Here is a 26,268-nt window from a genome sequence, read left to right on the forward strand (position 1 = left end):
ACATCTTGGTTAGGGTCCCAATTAGGAGATGTAACTAAACATAATAAAGGACTTGAAACATATCACAAAACGTACTTCACTTTCTACAGAAAATGAAATGATAAGAAAACATGAACGTTATTGCTGCAATATCTGGAAGGTGTTACCTTCAGATTAGTCATATCAAGTATTTTCCCAGTTATACCACAAACACTGTCAATGTTTTAGCGACAAACAATCCTAAACAATCGTGCGATTACCCATCTACGTCACTAAAAAGTACCACTACTATCACCATCATGGCCAATCAGCTGTTAGGAAGTCTTTCCGCATAACAACACTAATTTGCCATCCTTGTGCAATAACCAAGCATATATACCGCAGAGGCTTCAAGATAGGTTCAGAACTGAAATACAACTCAATCTATATGGTATAGGATTCTAATGGTGCCAAATGTATATCGCTTGTATTCAAATTCGAAATCAAGATTGCATTACTAGCATTGATTGTATGCATCGTAATTGCATTGTGGCGAGATATAAGCATCTAATTTTGGCAAGGGCTCGACCGAGCTGGCAGAAAAGTACTGCATTCATAAAACTGTTTGCCAATCATTTCTTCAGATTCGAAGATACTTGAAGAGAGAACCTCTTTATCCACGGCGCTGCATCTTTATCTTGTATTCAATTTTCTTGGATAAGACAACCTTTAAAGTATTTCAAAATGGCGATCATCATGAAGAGTTGCTGTTGCTTTGAAACGATTGAGAAGGGAACGGTGGCTTCAGCTATTTATTCTATGGTAAGTGTTGTAAGAGTCTCGTCAAGATCATTGCTTCCCTGATTGTACAACATTCTTTGAAATCAAATCATATGATCGATTTTTAAAAAAGATTCATTGAGATATGACATTGTTGAAAATGGTAATTCACCTGAAGAGCATTTGGACTCCCGAAAGGTTCCACGATAGAATGAGACACTGGAATACAGACATGACAGATGCGGGTTGGGGACTCATCCCCCAAGCACCCAACATGAGACCGGGGGGTGTAAAAGGAAATTAAATCTGTCAAAAAAATATATTTTCTTCTTGAAAAGGTCAAATAATTTTGGATCTCTCGCTTCACTCCCTCATGACACTCATGTCACCACTGGTGACAGACAATATTATAAGATATTTCAAAGTGGATTTGACAAACAACTCGGATATTTTATTCACACCAAGCAACCCCCTTTTTCCGATTGTATTTTAAAACAGATTCAATAATACTTGTATTAAATCCTCCAGCTTGCTTAAATAAATTGTTCACTCCTTAGATCATTTTTCTTACCTTTGATGCATAGTTTAGTTACAGTCTGTGCGATACAGTCATTTAAAAGTTCATTTTAAGTTTAAATCTAAATTATAGTGAAGGACGGAAATTATCTTATGAAAGTACTATAAAACTGGAGATGGGGTGCACTGTAATAATTATTTCATTTCATTCCATTTATTGGTTTTTGCAACATTTTTCATAACAAAAATCTGGACAAGAAAATATAAAATAAAAATTTGACATCAAGATAATGAAAAATAATTTTTTATATAGGCCTAATCATCAAACATAATTTACATGAACAATTTAAGTGGTATTTTCTGTTACACAATACATGTAAATAGGATGGTTACAAGGGTCGTCACAAACGTGGCAGAAACGTGGCAGCCCTGGAAAATAGCCAAAATAATGATATCTACTGTCATAAAACGTGCAAGTGCTTGAAGGGACTCGAAAGGGGGGGGGGGGCAAGGGAGATGCTTGGTCCTTAGAATGCAATTTTATTTTCAAGATATACATTTTTGTGTTTTAAAAGTCAAAGTTTCATTAAAATAATAATATTAATGATATCTTATTGATTTGTTAGATATTGGTTTAATTGCGATTTTGTTATATATGGCTCGTTTAAAGGAATAAAATTATCTAGTCTGCTTAAGTGAATCTGGTATAATGGTTCCAAATATCAGGTCCATGATATCCGAGTGTTTTATGTGCAAATAGTGTCCTGGGATTATTCAAGTGAATATTATTGCATGTTCTTGGTGGATATGAGTGTAAATTGCTATTATATGAAAATAAATCCGTGAATATATTATATCTATGCATAAAAAGGGTTACTTGTAGAGTATAAATATAATTCATCTTAAATACTTTCAGACGCTAAAAGTATATTATGATAGTATTGGGTGTCAATGAGAATGTTTTCAAAATGTAATGTGCATGGGGATGGGAACGCCATTGGCCCGAAATCATTTGACACGTCAGGTTTGAAAGTGAAATTGAATGTTGATCCGCATTGAAAAAAAAAGAATGGAAAGTAGGTCGTGTTTTTGATGCCATGTCATGATAATGTTTAACACATCACTAGCACGAACGGCAAAGCTTCTTTTATTCTATTATTTTCTTTGCCGGAGAGTGTCTAAAAATAAAAAGAACTCATGATTTTTGGTGAAAGCAGCAATGATTCATATTAGTGTTGCGTGTTGATTTTGACATGGGTGGATTGTTTTGAAACTTGGGTTAGACTATGAGGATATATCACACTTCCGTTCATGGCCAGAGAATAATGTGGACCTGGTAGATTTTGGAATATATTTTGGATGACCCCCCCCCCACCCTAAAAAAAAAACAATAAGAACGGACATTCTATATTGACAAGCTGCATTGTGTCTTGAATATCGCTAGCGTTGCTTGATAGGAAACTAATATATTTCCTCTTCATTTTTTTCCAATCAACATGGTTCCCAACTTATCAAATTACGTTTCTTAAAAAATAGATAAGAATGTAAAACTGTATACAAAAATAAACAAAACGTGATAATTATGACTCGGAGATAATAGGAAAAGAACACAATAAAAGCTTTGTTCATTATTTTAGAAACACGCAGACTACAATGCACTTCAATTATGCAGAGATTATTGATCTTTAAATGATACAACCGGCCCATTACACCCGCATGATCCGATCATTGTTGTCCGATGCGAGGGGTTTGATGGATTCCGGATACCGGATATCAGCTGCATTAAATGGGTCCGTTAAACCCGAGATCTGTGACAGATAGCAGATTTACGTTTGTCATATCCAAAGCAATGATGTATAGGGATGGGCATGGCTTTCTTTCATCGCCCAAATCAGGAGAGCATTTCATGAAACGACTAGTCAGTGATTTTTTTTACCGACAATTGTTATAAGCTACTGATATCCTTGCATCTGATTGGATGAGAACAATAAGTCAGTGAAAAATCGCTGATATGATGCTTCATGAAATATCCTCCGTAATCCCTTAATCCGATTGAAAGATTTGGAAGAAATACGAGATCACTTTTCGAAAGCGAGACAGTTCTATTTTCAAAACAAATATAGTTTTATATATCCATAATCCCCATGCCAGCATAAGATACCTTTTTTAACATGATAGCAACAGTGTATGTAATTAATATTCATGATTTTAAAATCAAATTCATCATCATCAGATGTAGAAAGCATGCAACAACATACACAATTTTATCTAATATCATGAATTAAAAAATAATTAATAGCTTCATTATATAATAAGACTATATTCATATGTGTGTCCATAGAATAAAAATGAAAAATCGTTATAAATCTGGATGTGGTCTTTATTATTTGTTTTCATTTTTTGTAGTTGACATCTATCATCGCATTCGGATGGGTAACATACAGGATTCAACCTCTTCAAACATTATTTCAAGGTGAGATTTATTAGTTTTGACATAAAACTCTCCGATAATAATTAATGAACAACGAAACGAAAATGAAAACACAAAATGTGATCCATTTCCTCTGTAAACCACGAGAAAGGGGTGACATTAATTGTGTTTCAATACACTTAAAATTATTCACGATTGTCTTTGAAAGCTTTGGGTAAACTTTGGTTGACACTATCAAAATTTGAAGAATAAAAGCAATTCATCTAGAGTGGCACCACGGTGCTCATTTGGGAGGAATAAGGGCTGAAGACCCCATCATAACTACTTCCCCGTCAGCGGTAGTTTATTACAAATATTATTTTGTTTCAATTTTGTATAAACTTATACCCCTCCCCGAAATACAATTTTGGTAGACTTCTTAAAGCGCAAAGAAAAAATGGGGAATTTGAGTGCCAGAGATCAGGTTGTCTCAATAATTAGCATAATATTATAGCTCCAATGTTATGAAAACTTTGTTCATTAATAATTGTACTTAATTGTGAACGACAACGAGTTACGAAATTCAAATTCAGGTGTTTGTTTGTTTTTTGTTTTTTACCCCTCTCAGATATGGAAGGGGATCATGAGATGCACATCCGAGCTATATATATTTCTTATCTGGTAGCTGTCATCTTAACTATCTCCTTGGTCGGTTCGTCTATGATTCTTCTTATAGGAACCATAAAGGTAAGATACTCAACGTCTTCATCCCAATTAAAACAAACTCATAGCATGAAAAATATTTTGATAATGATGATGTATGGGGGGGGGGGGGGGGGGCTTGATCAAAAAAGTTCTATGACAAGAAGTATAAAAAGAACAAATGTAAAGAAAATTAAATTAGATTGGTAAAATGTGACATTTTTCTGACTACTGTACAGTGTCAAACTATATATCGAAATTAGATTTTCATTTGAACAATGTTAATTATTTAATTCGCTCGCTTCCCTCGATCAAGGTTTTTGATAAATTTTGCTCTATACCACTAGCGTACCTACGGGGGGCAGAGGGACAGTTTGCCCCCCCTGACGAGTCACAACCCATACAAAAGGCATATCCCTGCCCCCCTGAAGAGCTTAAAAACCTATTTTACCCCCCCCCCCTGACGAACTTGAAGCCCCCTTTTTTTCTTGTCAATTTTTTTCTCGTACGATTGAAGAGCTTTTTGATTGAAGACCTTTTTTCTTTTTTTTTTGCTTGTCCAACTTTTCGACCGGTTTTGCCCCCCTGTGGAAAATCCCAGGTACGCCACTGCTCTATACACCATGTTATGCTCATTTAAAACTTTTGACGCATTGTAACATCGGTTAGCAAATTGGTAGTTGATCCTCCAGAATACTCTTGCGTGATTTTAATTTTTTTATTGCGGTGGAGGGTGAATTTAAGGGATTTTAAGTTCATTATTTGTTTCATCATGGTCCATGCTGGTTTCACCAAGATTTACTGTTTATTTCTTTATTCATTTTCAATTAACAGGGTAAACGTTTCTTTATGGTACCTTTCCTCATCATAATCTTGATCACCATCGTCCTTCAAGTGCCCTTCACAATCTTCTTGCTCTGTCACTTTGTTAAGGTGAGTAGTCACATCATCATGTCCATGTATCATTTATTCATAATCTAACGATTCATTTTTACTAGATGATCTAACGGAATAATTAAAAGTACTCGGAATGCTGGCGAACTTAACAGTACTGATTCCAAATGCCCTATTGTGAATTCGCATTTTGAATAAAACATAATTGTACTAATCTTTTAACTATAGCAATATTTTCAATTACAAGAAGCAGACGAGACATATATTGCAAATTTGCTTTTGGTAGCAATATTATTATAGATTTGGGAAATATAAATTTAGTCTCAAGTTTGCAGCAATGTCATGCTAACCCGACAATCTTTGAACTAATTCCTTTCTCGCTCTCTTCATTTCAGACCAACTTTGTGAATCTAACTATTCTGGTACACGTACTTTTCAACGTACCTCTCGTCTTTTTAAACGTAAGTTTAAAATACATATATATATTATTGGATTCATGTTAGTATAATAAATTATGGGTACAATTAAAGATGTTTAACATAAACATAAACAGATAAACCAATTAGGCTCTAGCATGTCTATATTGTTCTGAAGTGACGCATAAGCACTTTACATAAGTCTGCATGTTCTGGGTTTTTATATCTGTTTATGTCTGATGATTTCGTTTTTCCTCCCTGACCAGGATTTAATACAAACGGTATCATTCAAAAATGGTAAACCTCCTCAACCATGGCTTTTTTTTATTAATCCACTTTCAACTATTCAACATTTTAAGTCTTTGAAAACCTTTGAACAATCTATCCAACGTGACGATCCAAGTTCCAGTAAACTTAAGTATTTTCTAAGATTTTATCATTTGACGTTTCTTTTGATAAGCATATACAAACGTTGAGGATCGTATTTGTATTATTGGTCTTTTCTTTTATTAGATTGCAAGTTTTTTCTGTGTGATCGCGAGGTTTCAGCAGTTATCATCCCAACCTGAAGATCCATCCGACTCTGACATCGAAAGCCTGGATGAAATCAAGATTGAAAACTTTAATCGTCTCAGGAGAGAATCTCAACATATCACGGTAAACTTTTTTTTTCCTTTCGTGACTGTTTTTATCAATTCTTTTAACTCGGGGTGTCGATCCATGTTTTGGATTAGGGTAAAACAAATAAAAAGTCTCAAAATATTCGGCGCGCTTTGCGTTATGATAACAACATTTGCTGGAAAATTAACAATAGGGGGGGGGGGGCGGGGGCAAATCGTTGTTTGTCTCCCCCAAATAATTTCACTGTTCATCGTTCGCCCCCTCCCCCACCCCTTGATGGAGTCCTCTGCAGTATTACTTTAATTGACATTCATCCAGGCTTATACAGGCCTATACAAGTACAAATAAAAAAAAATCTGTCAAAAATTACTAGTTAATAGGGTCAGCTGGGTGCAACTGTTATTCTAGTCGCATTTAACTATTTTCTAGTCTTTTTTTTACCAGAACAGGGTTATTTCTGACTAGAATATATAAAATGTGACTAGACATATCAGTTGCACCCTAGTCTTGTCAATTTGACTGATTTGTGTTAAGAGTGTGCTATGTTGTGTAAAATTTGCCCTTATGATTTATACTATTATTATAAAAATTTCGATTTCATTATATACATGCTGAGTCATGACATGGCAAAAATTTAAACGGCGATGTATTTCACAAACAAGGCCTCAAAAGGGGCCTCAAACTACCATTTAAGTTATTTGACCCATCTAGTTTGCTTTCCATCAAATTAATGTGATCTAGTTGTCAATACATTTGGACAAACCGTACAAAGAAACAACATTGGGGTCAAACATATTTTCCTGATATTATATACCAAGAGTCATAAAGTTTCTTTTAGGGAGCTCTTATACGATTGATTGTTTATATATTTAGCCCAATAGAGATTATTATAACCAGGGTCTCGTTATATTATTTCCGCATTTTATGCATCATACATGTACTTGATCTTTTATCATCTATTACTGACCAGATGTTTCCTTATTATATTTATCAACTCCACAGATCTTAAAGATACACACCACTGTTTGAGGCACCCTCGGTTTATTGGCAGACGAACGCTCATTTCGGATAATTCAGTGAAGTTTTTGAATATCGACTGATATAGCAAGACAACAAAAACGATGATTACAGTCATGATGACTACGACGAAAGTGATGATGATGGTGATGATAATGATGATGATAATAATAATTGGTATAACATAATATACGTGATCAACATTTCGCGGGATATTGAAATCTCAAACAATTTATTAGAAATACTTTTATTATAAAAAAGTAATCATCATTCCTGAAGTGGAGTTATGTGACTATATAACGGACATTCAAAAGATGTGACGTCAATGCAATACATGTTTTTCTTTGGAAAATATGCTGGTTCGTATCTTCCAATGCAATTCTCTTTTGTGCTCTCTCTCTTGCTCTTCCCCCTATCTACTGCGCGCACTTCTCCTCCCCCTCTCTTGCTTTCTCTCTCACTTGACACTATTATTATTATGATATCCAAGATTTGTCTGTCTTGTATTGAATAATGTCATGACTGCGATTGTGCAAACATCATGAGCATGTTATACATACTGTCTCTGTGTTGTTGCTCCCACTGCCATTTTAAACATGTTATTTCTTAGTATATATAACCATATACGACACTGGCCTGATGTTTAGAATTAAATTTTGGCATGGATGCTCTAGATTTAGGCATATTATGATCTGAAGCAGATATTTCCTAATACATCATGCGTGCATTATGTGGTCAGGAACTGTTTCTGGAGGGTCTTATGTTTAACCCTTCATGTTCTTCGCCATTATATGCTGATGAGTGCATTATGAAGGCCTATGTTGTAAATATAATTACATAAGAAATATTTCATTGAGATAAATATTGATATCTTATCTATGCAAGATGTTACCTTTTTTGCAAATTGCAGCTTCACAGACTTGTCCAACGTTTATGCTTTTAGTCTTGTAGAAATATATATTTATCTTAATAACATGTTTATATTATCCCGTGTAAGAAGTCTTGATGAATGATAGCATATTGGTCTTTTTTTATCATTTTGTGCAGCTTACTCTGGTAAAAGTGCTTTATAAGTCATGTAGCTTTTATCCAAGTGTGTATTGATCGTCAGTATCAATGTGTATGAATGTGTAATCATATAAGTTATATTAAATGAATATACCTTTCAATGTTTCTTAAATCAATTAATAGTATTATCCATAAAAAAGAACTGTGCTGCCTCATCAGTTGAAAGTATTATACACAAATGCCTCGTTTTTTGTAGCCGTTATTTCATTTAATGAAATGATCTGAATGTATGAGTATTAAAAAAAAACTTATCATGTAAATATACCTAAAATATATACCTATCCATTGTGAATATGTAAATACATTGTCTCTATAAGGGACAGATTTTAGTTTATTAACTGTAAATAATAAAATGAAAACAATAACTCAAAACACTTAATTTCATATTCTTTCATTTTGATTATTACTTTGATGCATAATGATGATGAGCAAGATGAGCAGTGTGGATGACGGTTATGATGGTGATGCCGCACTGTTTGAGATTATGATGATGATGACGATTATGGTGGTGGCGGTGGTGGTGATGTGACTGATGTTGACTGATAGTAATGATGATGATGTTGGTAGTGGTGACGATGGGGATGATGATGATGTTGGTGTTGATGATAGTCATGATAGTGATGATGATGATGTTGGTAGTGGTGACGATGGGGATGATGATGATGTTGGTGGTGATGTTGACTGATAGTGATGATGATGATGTTGGTAGTGGTGACGATGGGGATGATGATGATGTTGGTGTTGACTGATAGTGATGATGATGATGTTGGTAGTGGTGACGATGGGGATGATGTTGATGTTGGTGTTGACTGATAGTGATGATGATGATGTTGGTAGTGGTGACGATGGGGATGATGATGATGTTGGTGGTGGTGTTGACTGATAGTGATGATGGTGGTGCAACTTGCCGTTGGGCGAGAGGAAAACAGTAGTTTTTACAATTTTCGTACCATTGGTGTTTTGAATAAAAAGGAATAAAACACCGTTTTCGACTCGACTTCTTCCTCTGCTGATCCCGGAGATCTACAGCTGGTTGCTGTATTGTTGTATACATAATTATAAGAGCACAAAGCACTACCAGCGTACAGCCGCCGTAGAAAGGACTGCATAGTTGTTGATGTCATCACGGTGCGTGCCTGTGGAGCCTGGGTTATCATTACGCCTGTGTCTATTGTTTTCATTTTTCAAGAGGACATTTCGTGTCACAAAGAATAATGTAGAGTTTAATAGCCTATTATATCAATTAGGAAGTACCCTTTTAATCATTCTATAATGCATTCTATAATGTATGTTCACTAAACTTTAATTTGTCGAGACCCCCCCCCCCCCTCTCATACACGCAAACAGTGGCAATTTTAGTAGACCAAAAGCTTCAGTCTCTGTATTTTGGTTGTTCCGCTGAACTACGTTGGCTCCACTCACCACAGTAAAATGTCAGAAATTGTTGAATAAATCCCCAGAAACGACGGTTATGTCTACAATTTTAGTTGAAATTTCACAGCACTATTAATTATGTCGAGCGCCATCTATCGAACTGACACCACCAACTTTTAACCATAGAAATCCACAGCAGCTACAGCCAAAATCAAATAAGCAGTCTAATATCGCCTTAATACTAGACAGAAGATAAGGAGACAAACAAGCCTTTTAAATCACGAGTCAAACTCCTGCCCTGCGTTGTTTTGTTGTAATTATTATTAAATTGACTGACTTATTTTCAGGCAGTTCAGCAAGTTCAGCTAGGTGGCTCCTTCACAGTGAACGGACTGACCGCATCTGCCCCCGCCAGCGGCCAGGCCAGGAAAGGCGGCCCAAAATCACGTCTCCGACGTCTTGACAGAGAGAGGCCTAGCGAGACTTGACTTAAAGTTGAGTTGAGATTTGTCTCTTGACTTGAGTTGCTATATTGTGGAATGGCTATCCTCACACGTTGTTGCTGTTTTACTCTTCGCAATGGCTCTATCGCTGCAGCTATTTATTCCTTGGTAAGATATAAAATAAGATTTTCTTAATAATTTATAAGGGGATCCAAAAGTACAGACAGGAATAACCAGAAATCAGACAGGAATTAAAACGAAAACACCTTTAATCTAGCAACATTAATCTCTGAAGATCACGGTAAGTCACTTGGCGAGAAGCTTCCATTTTGCAATCGCCCCCGACCCCGATCACACAGACGATCATCTCGGTATCGGTTGACAATAACAGTGACAATCCTTACACTCTCCCCCACCAAAATACCCCTTGGGTATTTTTTTTTTTTTTTTTAATGCACAAAACAGCTCAAACAAAAATATAAGAAGAAATTTTTCCAAAAAAAGAGCCAAAAGTGCTAACACCAGCACAGCTTAATGTGTCAGAGTGCTCAAAACTTCGAAGGGCAACAGTCCTAATTACAAAACAACAAAACAAACAAGTGTCAAATTGTTATAACGCCATATTCTTCAAAGAAAAACACTGGCGTAAAGAAACTGTAATTTGTTGGGTTTGTTTTCCTTTTGTTTCAGTTTTTTTTTCCTTTGAAGGTGTGGGTGCATATGTGTATAAATTCGCAAATCCAACCAATACATGTATATAATAACAAATGAATCTTTTTTATAGCTCTATGCTTTCACGATATCATTCACAAGCACAGTCCAGATAGTTAACTGAAGCTGGACAAGTAGCACAGCATTAATAAGCTCAACAAAATGCATGAAGAAATCACATCATGTGATGAGAATTTTTGTCTTTTAGAATGGTCCAAGACTTTATGGTAGACATCTTGAGTCGTTAATAGGGTTCACAACTTCACAAAGGTAACTTTCCAGCAAAACATGCGTATTATCAAGGTCCGTGGTTGAATATGAGTGTTTCAATATAAATCTATCATTGTTCAAATCCAATCCGGAAATACGGGTTGCTATCCAAATCAATTCAAGTCTGCTCTTGATCCAGTCATGAAAACAAATTGATCCAAACATATAAGTTCATGATCCCACTGAATTGTACGGCTCACAAAACTGTTCAAAAAGTGGAAAAACAAAGTTTGAAGGAATTAGCACCTCTTTAGTTGGTCAACATGAACAATGCGTGTCACTTTATTGTTGGCTTCATTGCAGACGAGAAAGTTGACTGGGGTCAGTTTCTCCTGGATGCGAAACGGCCCAGTCCACCGAGGCGCCAGTTTGGCTGAGAAGTTTTTCTTTGCATTTGACAGAGGATAAGTCTTAACCATGACTTTGTCTCCTTCAGCTATGCGGCACGCATCACGACCCTGGTCATAATATTGCTTGGAGCTGTTGATCATTTTCTGACGATTGTTTGAGATCTCCTCTTGTGTTGGAATGTCCTTGCTTCGTTCCACCTGCAGGCGATTAGTCAAAGGTGAAGCTAAGCGTCGTCCAAACATTACCACTGATGGTTCCACCCCAAGAGTGTCATGGCTACTGCTGTTGAGGGCAAATGCAAACTCTGCAAGATGAATGTCCCATTGGCGATGATCAGTTTCAGAGTAAGCTTGGAGCATTGCCTTGATGTTACGGTTCACCCTTTCTACCCAGTTGGTTTGGGGGTGATAGGGTGTGATGAAGATCTGCTCAATCCCCAAGACTCACAGACAGCATTCAAAGCCTTGCTCCTGAACTGGGGACCGTTGTCTGACAACAAGGCTTTTGGAGGTCCATACCTGCAAAACAGTTCCCTCACTAGAGTAGCAGCCATCGATTGGCTGCTAGCTGACTTCAAGGGTAGAATCTCTACGAACTTAGAGAAGTGGTCGACAGCCACCAAGATGTACTCATGTCCAGCATATGACTTTGGAAGAGGCCCCATGAGATCCACACCAACTTTCTCCCATGGTCCAAATGAGGTAGTAGACAACATTTTCCCCTGACGTCGTTGGTAAGAGGGTTTGGTTTTAAGGCAAACTTTACAACCGCGGATGAAGCTTCTCACCGATCGTGACATACCGTTCCACCAAATATTCATGGACTTCAACCTTTCAAGAGTCTTCCTTCTCCCAAGATGCCCTGCTGTGGGCTTGCAATGACACTCGGCTAATACAGCACTCTGAAGTGATTTAGGGATAACCAAACACTCATCCTTATACAACACTCCATCTTTCAAATTGAAAGCCGTACTCGTCTGATTCACATCTCCATTATTCTCCTGCTTCTCAATCCTTTGAATCATTTGTAAGAGCATAGGGTCATTCCTCTGAGCTCTAAAAACAGAAGCCTTTGTCAATTCCGAGGAAACTGCAATTCCTTCACTGATTCGTGACTGATTTGCACAAGATGGGCAGGAGTATCTTTTGAGATCTTTAGCTTCCTGTGGGTCAATATGAACACATACTTGGTGATACCACTTATCACAATCATCACATTCTATCCAGTCAACCACCTTATCATCTGGGATAGTACAATCACTAGCTGCACAATACTCATCCTCTTGACTTTCATGATCATTGTTAACGAAAGTCTTACTAACAACTCCCACCATGGGAGCAACCTCTGCCTTATGGATCCTAGAGAGTGCATCTGGCACATGATGTTGTTTTCCTGGCCTGTATATGACTTGGAATCTGAAATCCTGAAGCCTCAGGATCCAGCGGGCCAGCCGGCCATTCTGTTTTTTCTTTCTGAACAACCAGCACAAAGCTTGGTGATCAGTTATCACCCGACATTCTCTACCCTCTACGTATGGCCTCCACTTCTCAAGGGCCCACACCACGGCCAGGCACTCTTTCTCTGTTGTACTGTAATTTCTCTCTGCGGCAGAGAGAGAGCGACTTGCATATGCGATTGTTCGCGTACCAGACTGTTGACATTGTGTGAGGATCGCACCAATGCCCACATCGCTGGCATCGGTGTGTACAGAAAACCTGGAGTACTCATCAGGATATCCCAATATTGGCTCTGTTAGGAGTCTTTCCTTCAGAGTCTGAAATGCACTAACGCAGCCAGCTGTCCAATTCCAAGAAACTCCTTTCTTCTTGAGCTCATTAAGGGGTGCAGCGAGATCCGAGAAACCAGGAATGAATTTCTGATACCACCCCACCATCCCAAGAAACCTCTCTAATTCCTTAACTGACACTGGCTGGGGATAGTTGACAATGGTGGATACTTTATCAGGATCCATCTTCAGACCATCTGCACTGACAACATGGCCAAGATATTTCATTTCTCCACAGGCGAACTCACATTTGTCAGCATTCACGGTCAGTCCTGCTTCACGTAAGCGACCAAATATCTCGCGAAGGTCATAGAGATGTTGTTCCACATCACGAGAAAAGCACACAATGTCGTCTAAGTAGACGTAGCAATTACGGCCTATCAGTCCTTCAAGTACCTTAGACATTAACCTCTGAAAACTCGCAGGACCATTCACAACACCAAAAGGGAGGACCTTGAAGTGAAAAAGACCCCTATGGCAAACAAAGGCAGTTTTTTCCATATCCTCACTCTCAACTCTCATCTGCCAGTATCCACTGCGTAGATCTAGTGATGAGAACACCGAGGCTCCATGCAGGGAGCTCAAAATGTCATCAACGGTAGGCATAGGAAAAGCATCAACCTTTGTCACTTTGTTCAATTTCCTGTAGTCTACACACATCCTATATTTCCCATTCTTCTTTGGGACCATAACTACAGGAGCTGCCCATGGCGAGTCAGAGGGTTCAATCTTACCCAGCTGAAGAAGCCTATCTATCTCCTCATCAAGGGCTTGCCTCTTTTCAGGGCTAAGCTTGTAGGGATGAGCACGGACGGGAGCGGCCTCCCCAACATCAATTCTGTGGGTAGCCACATCTGTATGACCAGGCTCTTCATCAAATACATCCGCAAAATCCAGGAAAATCTGATTTAACTTCTCTTGCTCTACTTCATTCATATCAAGCTTTTCTAACTTCCCTTTAGCTCCAGAATGACCGTCAGTTTCGTCTCTGACCGGTGACACATCAGTTACTCCATCCAAGGAAAACTTGACTGGCCGTTCATCGGCTGCAGTGCTACTGGTGCTAAAACTACCACTTCCAAAATCGATGACAAGCTTCACCTTTTCGGCAAAATCTACACCTAGTAGAACAGGTACTGGCAGTTTGTTAACTACATGAAAAACAACGTTTGCACTGCTGCCTCCTAGACCAACTTGGAGAGACGCTAAACCTTCAGGCACTAACTCAGTCTCATTTATCATTCCTAACACTCCATCTGATTCACTTACAAGCTGCACACCTAGGTCATTACACAGATCAGAGGTAATCAAGGAGACTGCTGATCCTGAGTCCAACAGGGCTCTAGTCTTTGTGACTTTGTCAGCTGGACCTTCAATAACAACCTCTGCTGTTGTTACATCACCTTTGTTCCATGAGATAAAATTGCATCTCTGTGGTGATATCTGATCTGGGCCTTGTGCAGCCAAGTGTTGAGGCTCGACTCCTGGGGGTACAGGACAGTTAGCAATCCTGTGCCCGAGCTGACCACACCGATAACAAGGACCATTAAAGTACCTACGCCCGGTTGATGCATTGCCTGTACCTGCCCGTCTCCGTGTGGAGGAGTCACCTCCAGAACCAGAATTTGAAACATTCGCTCCTCTCTGAATAACCAACTCATCTGCCTTGCGAGCTAGAACAATAAGAGATGTGGCTTGAATTTCTCTCAGTTTCAGTCGCAGCACCTCATCTGACACCCTTTCTAGAAACTGGTCAATCATAATCAAATTCAATCCCCTTCCAACTTCGGGCATCTCTACCATTTTGTTGGGTACCTCTATCCATTTTAAGAAGTAATCTTGCAATTTATTTGCAAATTCTTCATATGTCTCACTTGTTTTCTTATGTTCAGTTTTAAACTTTATGCGATATGCCTCAGGGGTGAGGTGGTAGCGCCTCTTGATTGCTAGAACAACCTCATCATAGTCCTCTTGCTCCTTTGCACTGAGGGCATGGAAAGCCTGTTGGGCCCGTCCCGTAAGGTATGGTTCTAACAATCTTGGCCAATCACTCTTAGGCTTTCCTGTCTGGAGGACAAGTCGCTCAAATGTGCTCAGGTAGCACACAATATCATCATCACTACTTAGCTGATGTAGTCCCTTCAAGGGTGGATCAGTTTGTACAGAACTTTTGAGTGCAGCTGACAGTAGAGATTGGCAAAGTTTTTCAGTTTCCTGATAATGGGACTTCTCCATGTGCTTCATGACCTCCAAGAGGTCTTGCATACCCACACCAGCACCTTGAGGCTCATCCTCAACCAGTTTTGGCAGATCGCACAAGCATGCAATACGTTCTTGTTTAGTTTTGACACTACTGATATCTATGTGATTTAGTTCACACAAATGTGCTATGTGCTCGGCAGTGAACCGGCTGAGGTACGCTGATCGGTCTGTCATGTTCAAGTATGTTTACTTATAATTGATGGTCTTTTTATTATTACTATTATTTATTATTATTGGACCTACTTTTATTTTTTATTATTATTACTATTTAATGAGCCAACACCTTGATGGAAGGTTTACATGTATTTCGCGTTTCTTAATTACTTGCAGCCTATTCCTTTTCTATTTCATTCTAGGTCTATCTCCTTGTTCATTTATTTATTCATTAACACTAGACTAGATCTACATTTAATGATTTATTTTCCCGCTTGATTTTATTTATTTTATTTATTTATTTATTTTTTTTTTTATTTATTCATTTATTTCTTTCTTTATTTATTTATTTTATTTTTTTTTTTTTTTACAAATTCATTTAGATTTTTTTTGTTTGTTTCCAGGGCCTATTAATACAAGAGTCCAACGACCATCGGTCACACATAGATCAATGAAAATGGCCTTAAATTCCATGAACATCCACTTCAAGTTCAACTGTCAAACCCAATCAACAACAAGAATAGCGAGGACAACCTCACTCAGCCAACCAAGCTTGAGATTCAGACCATGAACTAATTTCTGTATCGACTACTCTGTATTCGGGAAAGCCATCCCAATCGAACTGAGTGACAGTCTGAGCTGAAACATACACTACAAAATGACAAACTCAATCCTGAACTGAATTTTCAGAAACTTATCTGTCTTTGACATGTCATTTTCCACTATTAAATTCTCAACTACTCCAAAAAAACAGCATCAAATTCATGCCGTATCAAATGCGAATTCACTACATGTATATAGGGCAGCTCACACACAAAACAATACATGGGCACACATAAATTTCGTGGAGCGGTTAACTCACTTGCAAGGTACGGCACGTAGCATTTTCAGGCAGGAAAACCCTTAGATTTCTTCGATTCCATAGCACAATGACCCTGCTCGCAGCGCCACTATAAGGGGATCCAAAAGTACAGACAGGAATAACCAGAAATCAGACAGGAATTAAAACGAAAACACCTTTAATCTAGCAACATTAATCTCTGAAGATCACGGTAAGTCACTTGGCGAGAAGCTTCCATTTTGCAATCGCCCCCGACCCCGATCACACAGACGATCATCTCGGTATCGGTTGACAATAACAGTGACAATCCTTACACAATGACCTCACATTTATAATATGACATTCAACAACAATGTAGTCATCAGCTGGCTTGACTTCTCTTACTCTTTGAGGACTCCATGCCCATGGCATGATAATATTTTTTGATATTTTGACATAGATCCTATACTTCATCATGGAGCCTTGAACTGCCTCCCATATATGTATAGGAGAAAGATAACCAAGATGGATTTCAATATAGGATTAGGAACTCAATCTTTGACTTTTAAGATGGAAATCACGTAAATATTTTTGTGATTTTAGTTTTTGCACCTTGGCTTCATACGCAGGCTAATGCTTATGAAGGTTCCAAAAATTGGTTAATAAAAAGGTAAAAAATTGAAGGTTTCTTACGAGACTGATTTCGTGTAGATCCCTCGAACCTTTTGTACACAACGCAAATAAAATAGGCTTAACCCACTCATTCAATGAACAAGATTCATTCAATGAACAACCCACTTGTTCACTGCAACCATCCTGCCTGTGTGGGGAATCTACTACAGGTAGGACTGTGGTTAGACAGGAATAGCTCATCGGTAACGTATATTTTCAATATTTTCTTAGAATTTACATAGTAACAAAAGTAACATTACATGTAGACTCTGACGAAAACGGTGGGCCTTCTTTCAAGATAATATAGGATTATAGGGGAGATCGGGGTTAGTTGGAACATGGGTAAGTTGAAACATTGTAATTTTCTTTAAAGCCTGTAAAATAAATTTAGGCAAAACTGCCCTCAATTTATTGCTATGAATAATACAACAGTGTTGAATTATTGAGGGCAGTTTTGCCTAAATTTATTTTAGAGGCATTAAAGAAAATTACAATGTTTCAACTTACCCCATGTTCCAACTAACCCCGGTCTCCCCTAATGTCATTTAGAATCTGAAAAATTAAAATCTTGACAAAACCCATCCTCCCAATTCGGAGGACGGGTTTCGTCCAGATTTTTCTTAATTAAAAAATGAAAATTTTCTTGCCATATTACTTTCAACCAATATAGGGTGTACACAAAAATATGCCCCAAATTCAAGTTTTTGAGCACTCTGGTGAATACAAAAATAAGGAAAAGTAAATTGCAACCAACGTTCTCGCTACCACGCGTCACGGTTGTCGGGCGCCGACAACCCTGAAAATTTTCAGGGGAAATCCGACAACCGTGAACTTCCCCGACAACCGTGGCCGACAACTGTAAAACAGGCCTAGATCTACAAAAAAAACTGAATGTATTTAATAACAAAATCTGCTTTTCAGATCCTAAAATAAACTTGACGATTATTTCGTCCTAGATTTCTTCCCGGGATTTCTTTGACTCACTCACTACGCTATACGATACGACCTCGACTCGAGGCCCAATCTCTTTTGTGGGAAGCGCGAAGATGTTTACCTCGCATTTGCGTATCGCATTGCTCACATTATTTACCGGTACGTCTTTAAAATGGTAGTAAATACGCTCAAAAATAAAGTGAGTTGAGAGGGGTACCGTAGGTTACTGGGTTGGGCAATTTAATTATCAGATTATTAGGAATTTCATTTGATATTATCCGCGGATGTATTCACTTATTTTGTCAAAAATAAAGTGTCAAAAATAATATCAAAATTCGATCGGATTTTAATTTCATCTCGTCCCAGCCTTTGCTACATCGGGGCTACATCGGGGCTACATCGACTACGGTACATGAATTCATTGAATGCTTTTCTGATGACACTCCCTAGATCGAGCGAATTGAGAGAATTATTCAAAGATCACGTTGATAATGACAAAGCCAAAGGAATGGATTGACATAATGTCCAACTCATTTACTTACAGCATAATGATTTATTCACATTTATATTCCGATTTTACTCCATAATTTCCAAAGTCTTGATCTCTACATCGATTTTTTCAAAGTGTTGATTAATTTCGCGACGGTGTGTACCAAGTTCTGTATCACTGCACTAGCGCTCGCAACGACCACATTCAGGAAAAAAAAATCGCACATGGCATCAAAATCCTTGATCTGGGGATCCGAGTCTTCCAGAATTAGATGGGATCCAAAACTAATTCAGTTTGAATGTTTTTTTTCAGATATTCATTGAATCTGTTACAATTTTCATAAGTAATGTTCTTTATTAATATCATTCACATCATTACAACTCATCTTTTTAATGTGACTTATACGTACATACAGTGTATTTTCATTTGTATTGTTCTTTATTGCTCATGGCCTGCCAATTGAACCTGTCACGGTCCTGAGAAATGTTTTTAATCATCACAGTGAATGCTTTATGAATTTTGCTTAACAACTACGTTTTAAAATAAAATATTATTTGAAATTGATTTGTGTGAAGGAGAAAGAAAAAAATAAAGGAGGGGGGGGGGGTGGTCGTGGGCAAATGATGGGATGTTTGTGACTTTATGGAGGAGGGGATTGGCGAAAAGAAGTCAATGTTCGGAGCGAATGAAATTAATATTCATTTATGGATGTGTCTACTGTGATTGATCATTGTGGCTGCATAATCTTTATGGCGATTGAAAAATCCACCTTGGGTCGGGAGGGGTACGTGATTCAATAGATTTCGATAGAAGTACACAGGGGGATTGACAATTCATTCACGAATTGTGTGAACGTTTTAGAGGATATGTATTTCGTTGTTTACGCCCACAATGAGTTGCTGGTATAATTTGAATATCGTTGGATGAATTTTTCAATTTCACTGATGTTATATTTTCTATCGGAATTGTGCTTTTATACAGTTAGCTTTACAACGTCGTTAGCCTGATTACTGCGAGTGGATGATATTCATGAAATGAGTTAACGAGACGCGCCAAAGCCGATGGCACGTGATCTGATTAGTATTCATTATCTTGGGCTTGAGCCAATCATTGTGCTTGAACGGACTTTCCCGATTTCCCACCCTGGAATGTGTGCCACGTGTGTGACCTTTTAACCTGTTGTTTGAGTGCGAATCAGCTGATTTCGTGACCTCAAATATTCTTCATGTTGTTTACGCTGGATGAGTGCTATACTACGATTAAGAAAATATTTTTACTTTTAATAAACTGTTAAAACGTGAATTTTTGTAAATTTAAAACTACTCACCTAAAGTGATATTTTGATGCAATTTATTGAATCACGTACTTCGATCTTCCCACTCATCATGCAAGAAAATATTTTTTAAATTTAAATGTAAAGAAAGATTATTCAGCCATCATCATCAGTAGAATTCTAAAAAATATATTCGCTTCGAATATTGACTTCTTCACCAATCCCCCACACACGATCTCCATATCCCCTTGTCATTGTCCACGCCACGACCCCTCCCCTATCGCTCTTTCCCGTCTACAACCCCCTCCTCCCCTCTTCCTCTCTCTTTTTTATTTGTACGCTGTATTTGTAGGCCTACATAGTGTATTACCTAAAAATATTTTTCCTATCAATTAACCTATACTTTCAAAACATTATAAATCGCAATTAATAACAAAATCGTAATATTAAAGTTTTATGAATGACTAAAATAATTCTCACGCTCGTGATGAGCACATTCATTATTTTATAGGTGAGTAACGAACAAACGCAGCAATAATTGACAGTGATAAAAGAATCTTGATAACAGAGTATAAGTGTAAACATCATCAACAGAAATCTTATGAGAGTTAGTTTCAGAGAGTATCTGAATAAACAAAACAAAAATTCATGCAAATTATATAAGTTAATTGGGGACCCCTTCTCATGAATACCGATGTCCATTACTTGGGCTTCCGAGGCTTCCAAACAAAGTCGGAACAATCCTTGGATTTCGTAAGGGCGTGACACGGCGCAAGCTCAAAGGGCTACGCATGCGGTCCGTAGATGTAGTCGGTCATTGACATAAGCAACACGCATTCACAAAATTAATCGCACTTTTACAAGGATGTAGCGGTCTAAACATTGAAATAATGGACTTAATTTATCGATGCCATCAATGTGCATAAATCAATGAACTGTAAGTATAAAATGAGATCGACATTTCCTTTCACCTTTTTAAGTTATAGATCTAAGTAATTGCCTTTCTTCTCCAATCGCAATTCGCGCAACCGTTACGGCTGTGTGGCCGGAAAAGCATTAAACAGACATAAAATGTGGTGCATTTAGCAGCAATCTAAGCTCGTCGATATTGATATTTTCGATAGCTACCGCGCTTCGCGCGGGAGGGGGGACACCCCCCTCCCGAACCCTCCCCCCGTGCGTGCTTCGCACGCACCGAGGCCGCTGCGCGGCTTGCGTCGCTTCGCGCCGACAACCGTCAGAGTGGACCTGGCGAGAACGTTGATTGCAACTGTATGGAACTTAGTAATTTTGGTCACAAAAGTGATATTTTAATGATTTTTTTTAAAGTGTATGCTCTGTACAGCTTTGGCATACCATAGTCCTACATGTACCTGTACAATGTAGATTCCCCACAGGCAGGATGGTTGCAGTGAACAAGTGTCTTAAACCCTTGATCACTTTTGTAAAATAGGTGTATTTTTTCAAGCATCGCGATTGGCCAATACGCGTCACATGACATCCAACTTTTTTGATGCACTGCACAGCAGTGCAAAAGGTGCGCAACGAAAATTGACATTGCACCTGCAAGCAAACCAGTGTGGTAGAAGTCCAACAAAACTGTACTGTAACTATTTAAGAATTTGTTTCTGTGTTGCTATTTTATAAAACAAATAATGCACTTGCTCTGTCGTGCGGCACCTATCTAAAAAACCTCACATGCTCTGCATTTCCACTAACTTACTCGGCTGCTTGCATTATTTGTGTAAGGTACATGTACATGTATGACTATGATGTACCTTCGATTAAAGATGTTACAAAATGCCATTTTGAAGAAAAATGTACAGATAAAAATTATAATATGTAATTATATATGTAATTATATATATATAATTATTATTATGATAATTATTTTTAATTAAGTTTCAAATTAAGTTTCAAATTTTTATTTTTAATATGGCTTTATTCCGTCAAATTTCAAGCAGGATCTAGTGCTATCCATAGACATAGGTTTATTTAGTCAGTAAAAGGTCTGTGGGTCTAAAGTAGTCAAACTATTGACTGATTAAAATACCCCTTCCAGTATCAGCGCTTCTTGTTAGCATAGCGGCAGGAGGTCTCGACTGCAGATAAACGAGGTGAGTTCGAGTCCCAACTATGGTAAACAATAGTAAAAAAAAAATGATTAAAAAATCTAAAGTGAACGAATCGGAATTCTCAACAATCTTTTGTTATTTTTGGTGGGGGTGCATATGGAACTCTTTCCGAATATTGCTGAGGTTTGAGAAAAAATCACCAAAGAATAAAATAGTTGTTAGAATTTAATTATTTGATTTGTGACGTCATGTACTTTCAGTATACTGTATTAATACTAGACAAAACATTTCATGCCTGTTCCTAAGAAGAAAAAAAATAGTTCATCACAAAGCATTAGAGAATTAAGAATTTGTGCATATTATATTAAATGTACAGCATATATGGGGCAGCTGCTCGTTTATGATGTCACAAATCCAAAACCTAAAATTCTAATAACTTAATCTTTAATGGAATTTCTGTTTTCTTTACATCAAACTTTCCTTTAGGGTGAACTTCCCCTTTTTTTATAAATACAAATGATTATTTAACAAATCCTAAAAATTAATATGTGATTATTAGTAATAATCATTATAATAATTATTTATAATCACGTATTAAATGTTAGTATTTGTTAAATAATAATTTGTATCTACATGTATAAATTGTTCTTCAGATTGGCATTTTGTAACGTAGCTAATCGAATGTACGTCATATCGAAGCAGTTCAAGGGTCAGACCTATTGTATTTGCTTTGTTGACAAACGGATCGAGGGATCTACAAGAGATGGGTTTGGTAAGAAACCTTATAATTTTCACCTTTTTATTGACCAATTTTTGGAACCTTTATAAGTTTATATACATTAGGTGTTGGAAAGTTCAAATATCAATAAAATTTACACTTATAAATCTATTTCACCCTGTAAATATGGATTTCCTAGAGGGAAATCCATTCGGGTGTGGAGGTCTTGCTTATGCATATATGGCAGGCGGTTCAAGGCTTCATGATGAAGAAGTATACATGTATGTCAAAATATTAAAAAAACATCATCATGGAGTCCTCAAGGCTAGGTAAGAGCATCATTAACATGAGGTGTAATGACTCTTGTGCCCCTGTAGACTGAAATATCCGCTGTTTTAGATGAGTTTAAAAAAAATTGATTTTTCTCAGTTCTACCTACATGTACTAGGGAAGGGATGCTGTGAATTAAGCCAGATGAAGTTGCAGCAGAGCATACTCTGGGGAATGTGATGTGTCCTTTTGTAAAATGAGATTTTCTTGTGGAATCCAGTGCAAGAAATGATTATTGTTGATAAATATCGCATGCAACATTGAGTTAAATTAGCCCACCACCTGTTGTAAATTTTTATTGTATTTTCCATGGAAGAGAGAATTTTCTGAATACATTGTCTTCATATCTTGTGCATACTGCACAGCGAAATTTATGCACCGTTTTTAGTTTTATGCATATTGTAGCTCTGACATCATGTGTGCATAGAGAAAGTTACAAGAAAAGTACTTACAAGAATAGATAAAAGATTTGTCTGAAAACAGATTTCATTGTAACTATGAGGAAACAAGAGTATTTGACAATTTTCAGAATTCACCTGTATGGCCCAAGTTTTTTGGACAGCAGTTTTTTGTTTACCGGTTGATCAAAATTTAAAATTCCTTTTTGTTCTCTACTTTTCATGTAAAAATTCATTAAATTAACATTTGTAGAAATGGCTATGTACATTTTCTAAAGCAAAACAAAATAAATTTCAACTTAAATGTCAGATCAAGTTTGAAACAGAATGACACTATTTTCAGAAATAAAAAAGATTTTCCTTTTTTTATTATTAGAAATATCTGTTCCTATAGATGCCTAGCAAAAACAAAGCCGCCTCTATTGCCTTTGGATCTCACATAACATATTAAATATTGTAGCTCAGCCACAGATGGATACAAAGTATTTGTGTAACAGTCACCCTTATTAGTCTTGATTGACCTCTGTACTTTGTTATTTATCAATTTCAAAATTTTGGAAAGTGGAGGAAGAAGGATAATGTGAGATTAAAGATAAACACCAGTTCTGGTAACGATCTAAAAAAAAACTTTTTACAGAATCTAATATAATGACCACCCAAGTGTCTGTTTGTATGAATAAAAAATATATGCCAAAGGATTCTGGAAGAAATTGTGTAATTGCTGAGAAATAAGCAAAATAAGTGCGGATTCGGTCACTTCCGTCGGGTCTTTATTCCAGCAATGATAATACATTGTCCCACGTGTGCCTATCTGTGTTGGTGATCTTCATTTTTCAGCATAGATTTCAAGATTTCACAAAGTTCAATTTATGTAACTGTACCAGATCTAGATCCTCGATGATATACATGTACTGACAATTAAACCTGGTTTTACAGACTATCTCATGAAATCAGTGTTTACTGCAACTACTGGCATATCTCTTTAACTACATGTACATACACTTAAAATTGTATGTGTACATGTATATTGATGAACCTCAAAAAATTGTATGATATACTCCTACCGAAGTCAAATTTTGCATAAAAAAGTCAATCATTTTGGTCCCAAGAGATAGGCAGAAACACTTCTGATTCATTTGATGTAGCATGATTTGGTATACACTGACTAAACACTTCTATGTTTTTTTGTCTCTTTACAGATTCAATCAGCATTAGCTCTTGGAATATCATCATTTAAGATTCACATGTATGTAATACACCATGGTAAGTACAAACTGCAGTGTGTTGTCATTCTGTAGTTTATCTGTAATAATTTTGCACATCCAGCAGTAACTCTGTGAAGAGATTTTTTTTTACGAGTCAACAAATTGGGAGGGGGCAAGAAAGTGACGTACATTACATCAATGACAAAATATTTGAAAAATATGCCTTAATCAACATTGGGGCCATACATATTTCAATGATGAAAACAAAGTTTTGATAAAGAACAGAGGGCATTAGGAGTTTTAAATCCATTTTATGTCATTTATTTTGGGAATCCCAATCCCCCCCAAAACAATTATGCCTAGACATGATCCTTTAACAATATTTTGGATAGAAATTGATATTTGGCATGAAAACATGAAGTATAATTTTCAGCCATTAGGAATTTAACAAAAAACTTTTATCATTTTATTTTTTGGGGAAAGATTTTGGATTCCAGACATCATAGGGGTTTACTCTGTAATAACATGCACCTGAACATTTATATCAGACTCATTTGCATATCATCACCATGTGAAAATTATGAAACGGCTGAGGTAGGACCATTTGATTTGCTCAAGCAAATCTGTTACATTTGAATAAAGAATAAGATCAAATAAATATAATAAAAACTCACCATTTATATTTCAGTTATACAAGAAATGCCAGATAAAGACCGTGCCCTGTTCATTGCTACATGTGTTGATGTTGGATTCTTCTCACTTCTCTTCTTCTTCTCCATCATTTTACTCTATGGAATCAAGAATGTAAGTAAACATATGAATTGTGGAAACATTGTTTTGGTTTTGTTTATTAGATCTCAGCTCATTTAACACTACTGCGCCTCAGAATAGTTTTCTTAATAGATGGCGCATAATAAATGCTGTGTGTATAATATTTACTACTGTAGGGTCTTTGGTCTATCAGTTTGGTAGACCAAACTGATACGAGTAGACCAAAAATAGTTTTACCAATTTGTCCAACCATGGCTTGCTGTATTCTCACCATCAAGGGTTTGAGAGTACTAATTAGGCGGTGCTGCCCCAGCCTGAGTTTGCTCAATCTCAAGATCTTAGCCCGATCGGCCCTCTTTGCGATTAATCTGGAGATTCAAGAAACCCCATCTCCACCAGTGCAACTTGAGTGCAAGAAGATCAATTTGTGCTCGAGCGAGACATTGGTGCATTATGGTCTGACACCGTGAATAAATAATCCTGAGTGCGTCTGCACCTGTGAATTAGCGGGATAGTTCGTAAATAGCGCTCTATTTTGCAAATAATCCTAAGTTGACTTAGGATTGCAATCTCAAGATTAATCCAGCGAACTATCCAGATGATTGCGTCTACATGTACATTACAAATAATCTTGGGATTGTTCAGATCGGGATTATTTGTCGGATCAGAAATAGTGCAATTATTTGAACACTCAGGCTGGTACAGATGGCCCTAATGAGAGTTCATAGAGGCTAAAGCTGATTTCAGCTTATGCGATTTGATTTTCAGCTTATTAGCTTTGGGGTGAAATTTCTCTGTACAAAAATTCTTTTAAACTACTGGTACTGTATTTTCATAATTCATTTGTGATC

At 37.1% G+C, this 26,268-nt stretch overlaps 2 protein-coding genes across 2 annotated transcripts in view; both read left to right on the forward strand.

Annotated features, from left to right (window-relative positions):
- The first annotated feature begins 356 nt into the window (after positions 1-356).
- On the forward strand, positions 357-7,614 carry LOC121408184. Its single transcript, XM_041599563.1, has 7 exons — positions 357-780; positions 3,661-3,727; positions 4,293-4,411; positions 5,201-5,299; positions 5,656-5,721; positions 6,190-6,333; positions 7,300-7,614. The coding sequence occupies exons 1-7, from the start codon at positions 703-705 to the stop codon at positions 7,324-7,326; spliced, it is 600 nt and encodes a 199-aa protein (XP_041455497.1). The 5' UTR covers positions 357-702; the 3' UTR covers positions 7,327-7,614.
- Positions 7,615-9,908: 2,294 nt separating this feature from the next.
- The window catches only part of LOC121408188, a 30,401-nt gene continuing 14,041 nt past the window's right edge, over positions 9,909-26,268 (forward strand). Inside the window, exons 1-3 of the mRNA XM_041599571.1 lie at positions 9,909-10,367; positions 24,641-24,704; positions 25,335-25,450. Of these exons, the coding sequence (XP_041455505.1) occupies positions 10,296-10,367; positions 24,641-24,704; positions 25,335-25,450 (252 nt within the window). The 5' untranslated portion in view covers positions 9,909-10,295. The remainder of the gene's footprint in view (positions 10,368-24,640; positions 24,705-25,334; positions 25,451-26,268) is intronic.

Source organism: Lytechinus variegatus, chromosome 1 (genome assembly GCF_018143015.1).
Source record: "Lytechinus variegatus isolate NC3 chromosome 1, Lvar_3.0, whole genome shotgun sequence".
Taxonomy (NCBI): domain Eukaryota; kingdom Metazoa; phylum Echinodermata; class Echinoidea; order Temnopleuroida; family Toxopneustidae; genus Lytechinus; species Lytechinus variegatus.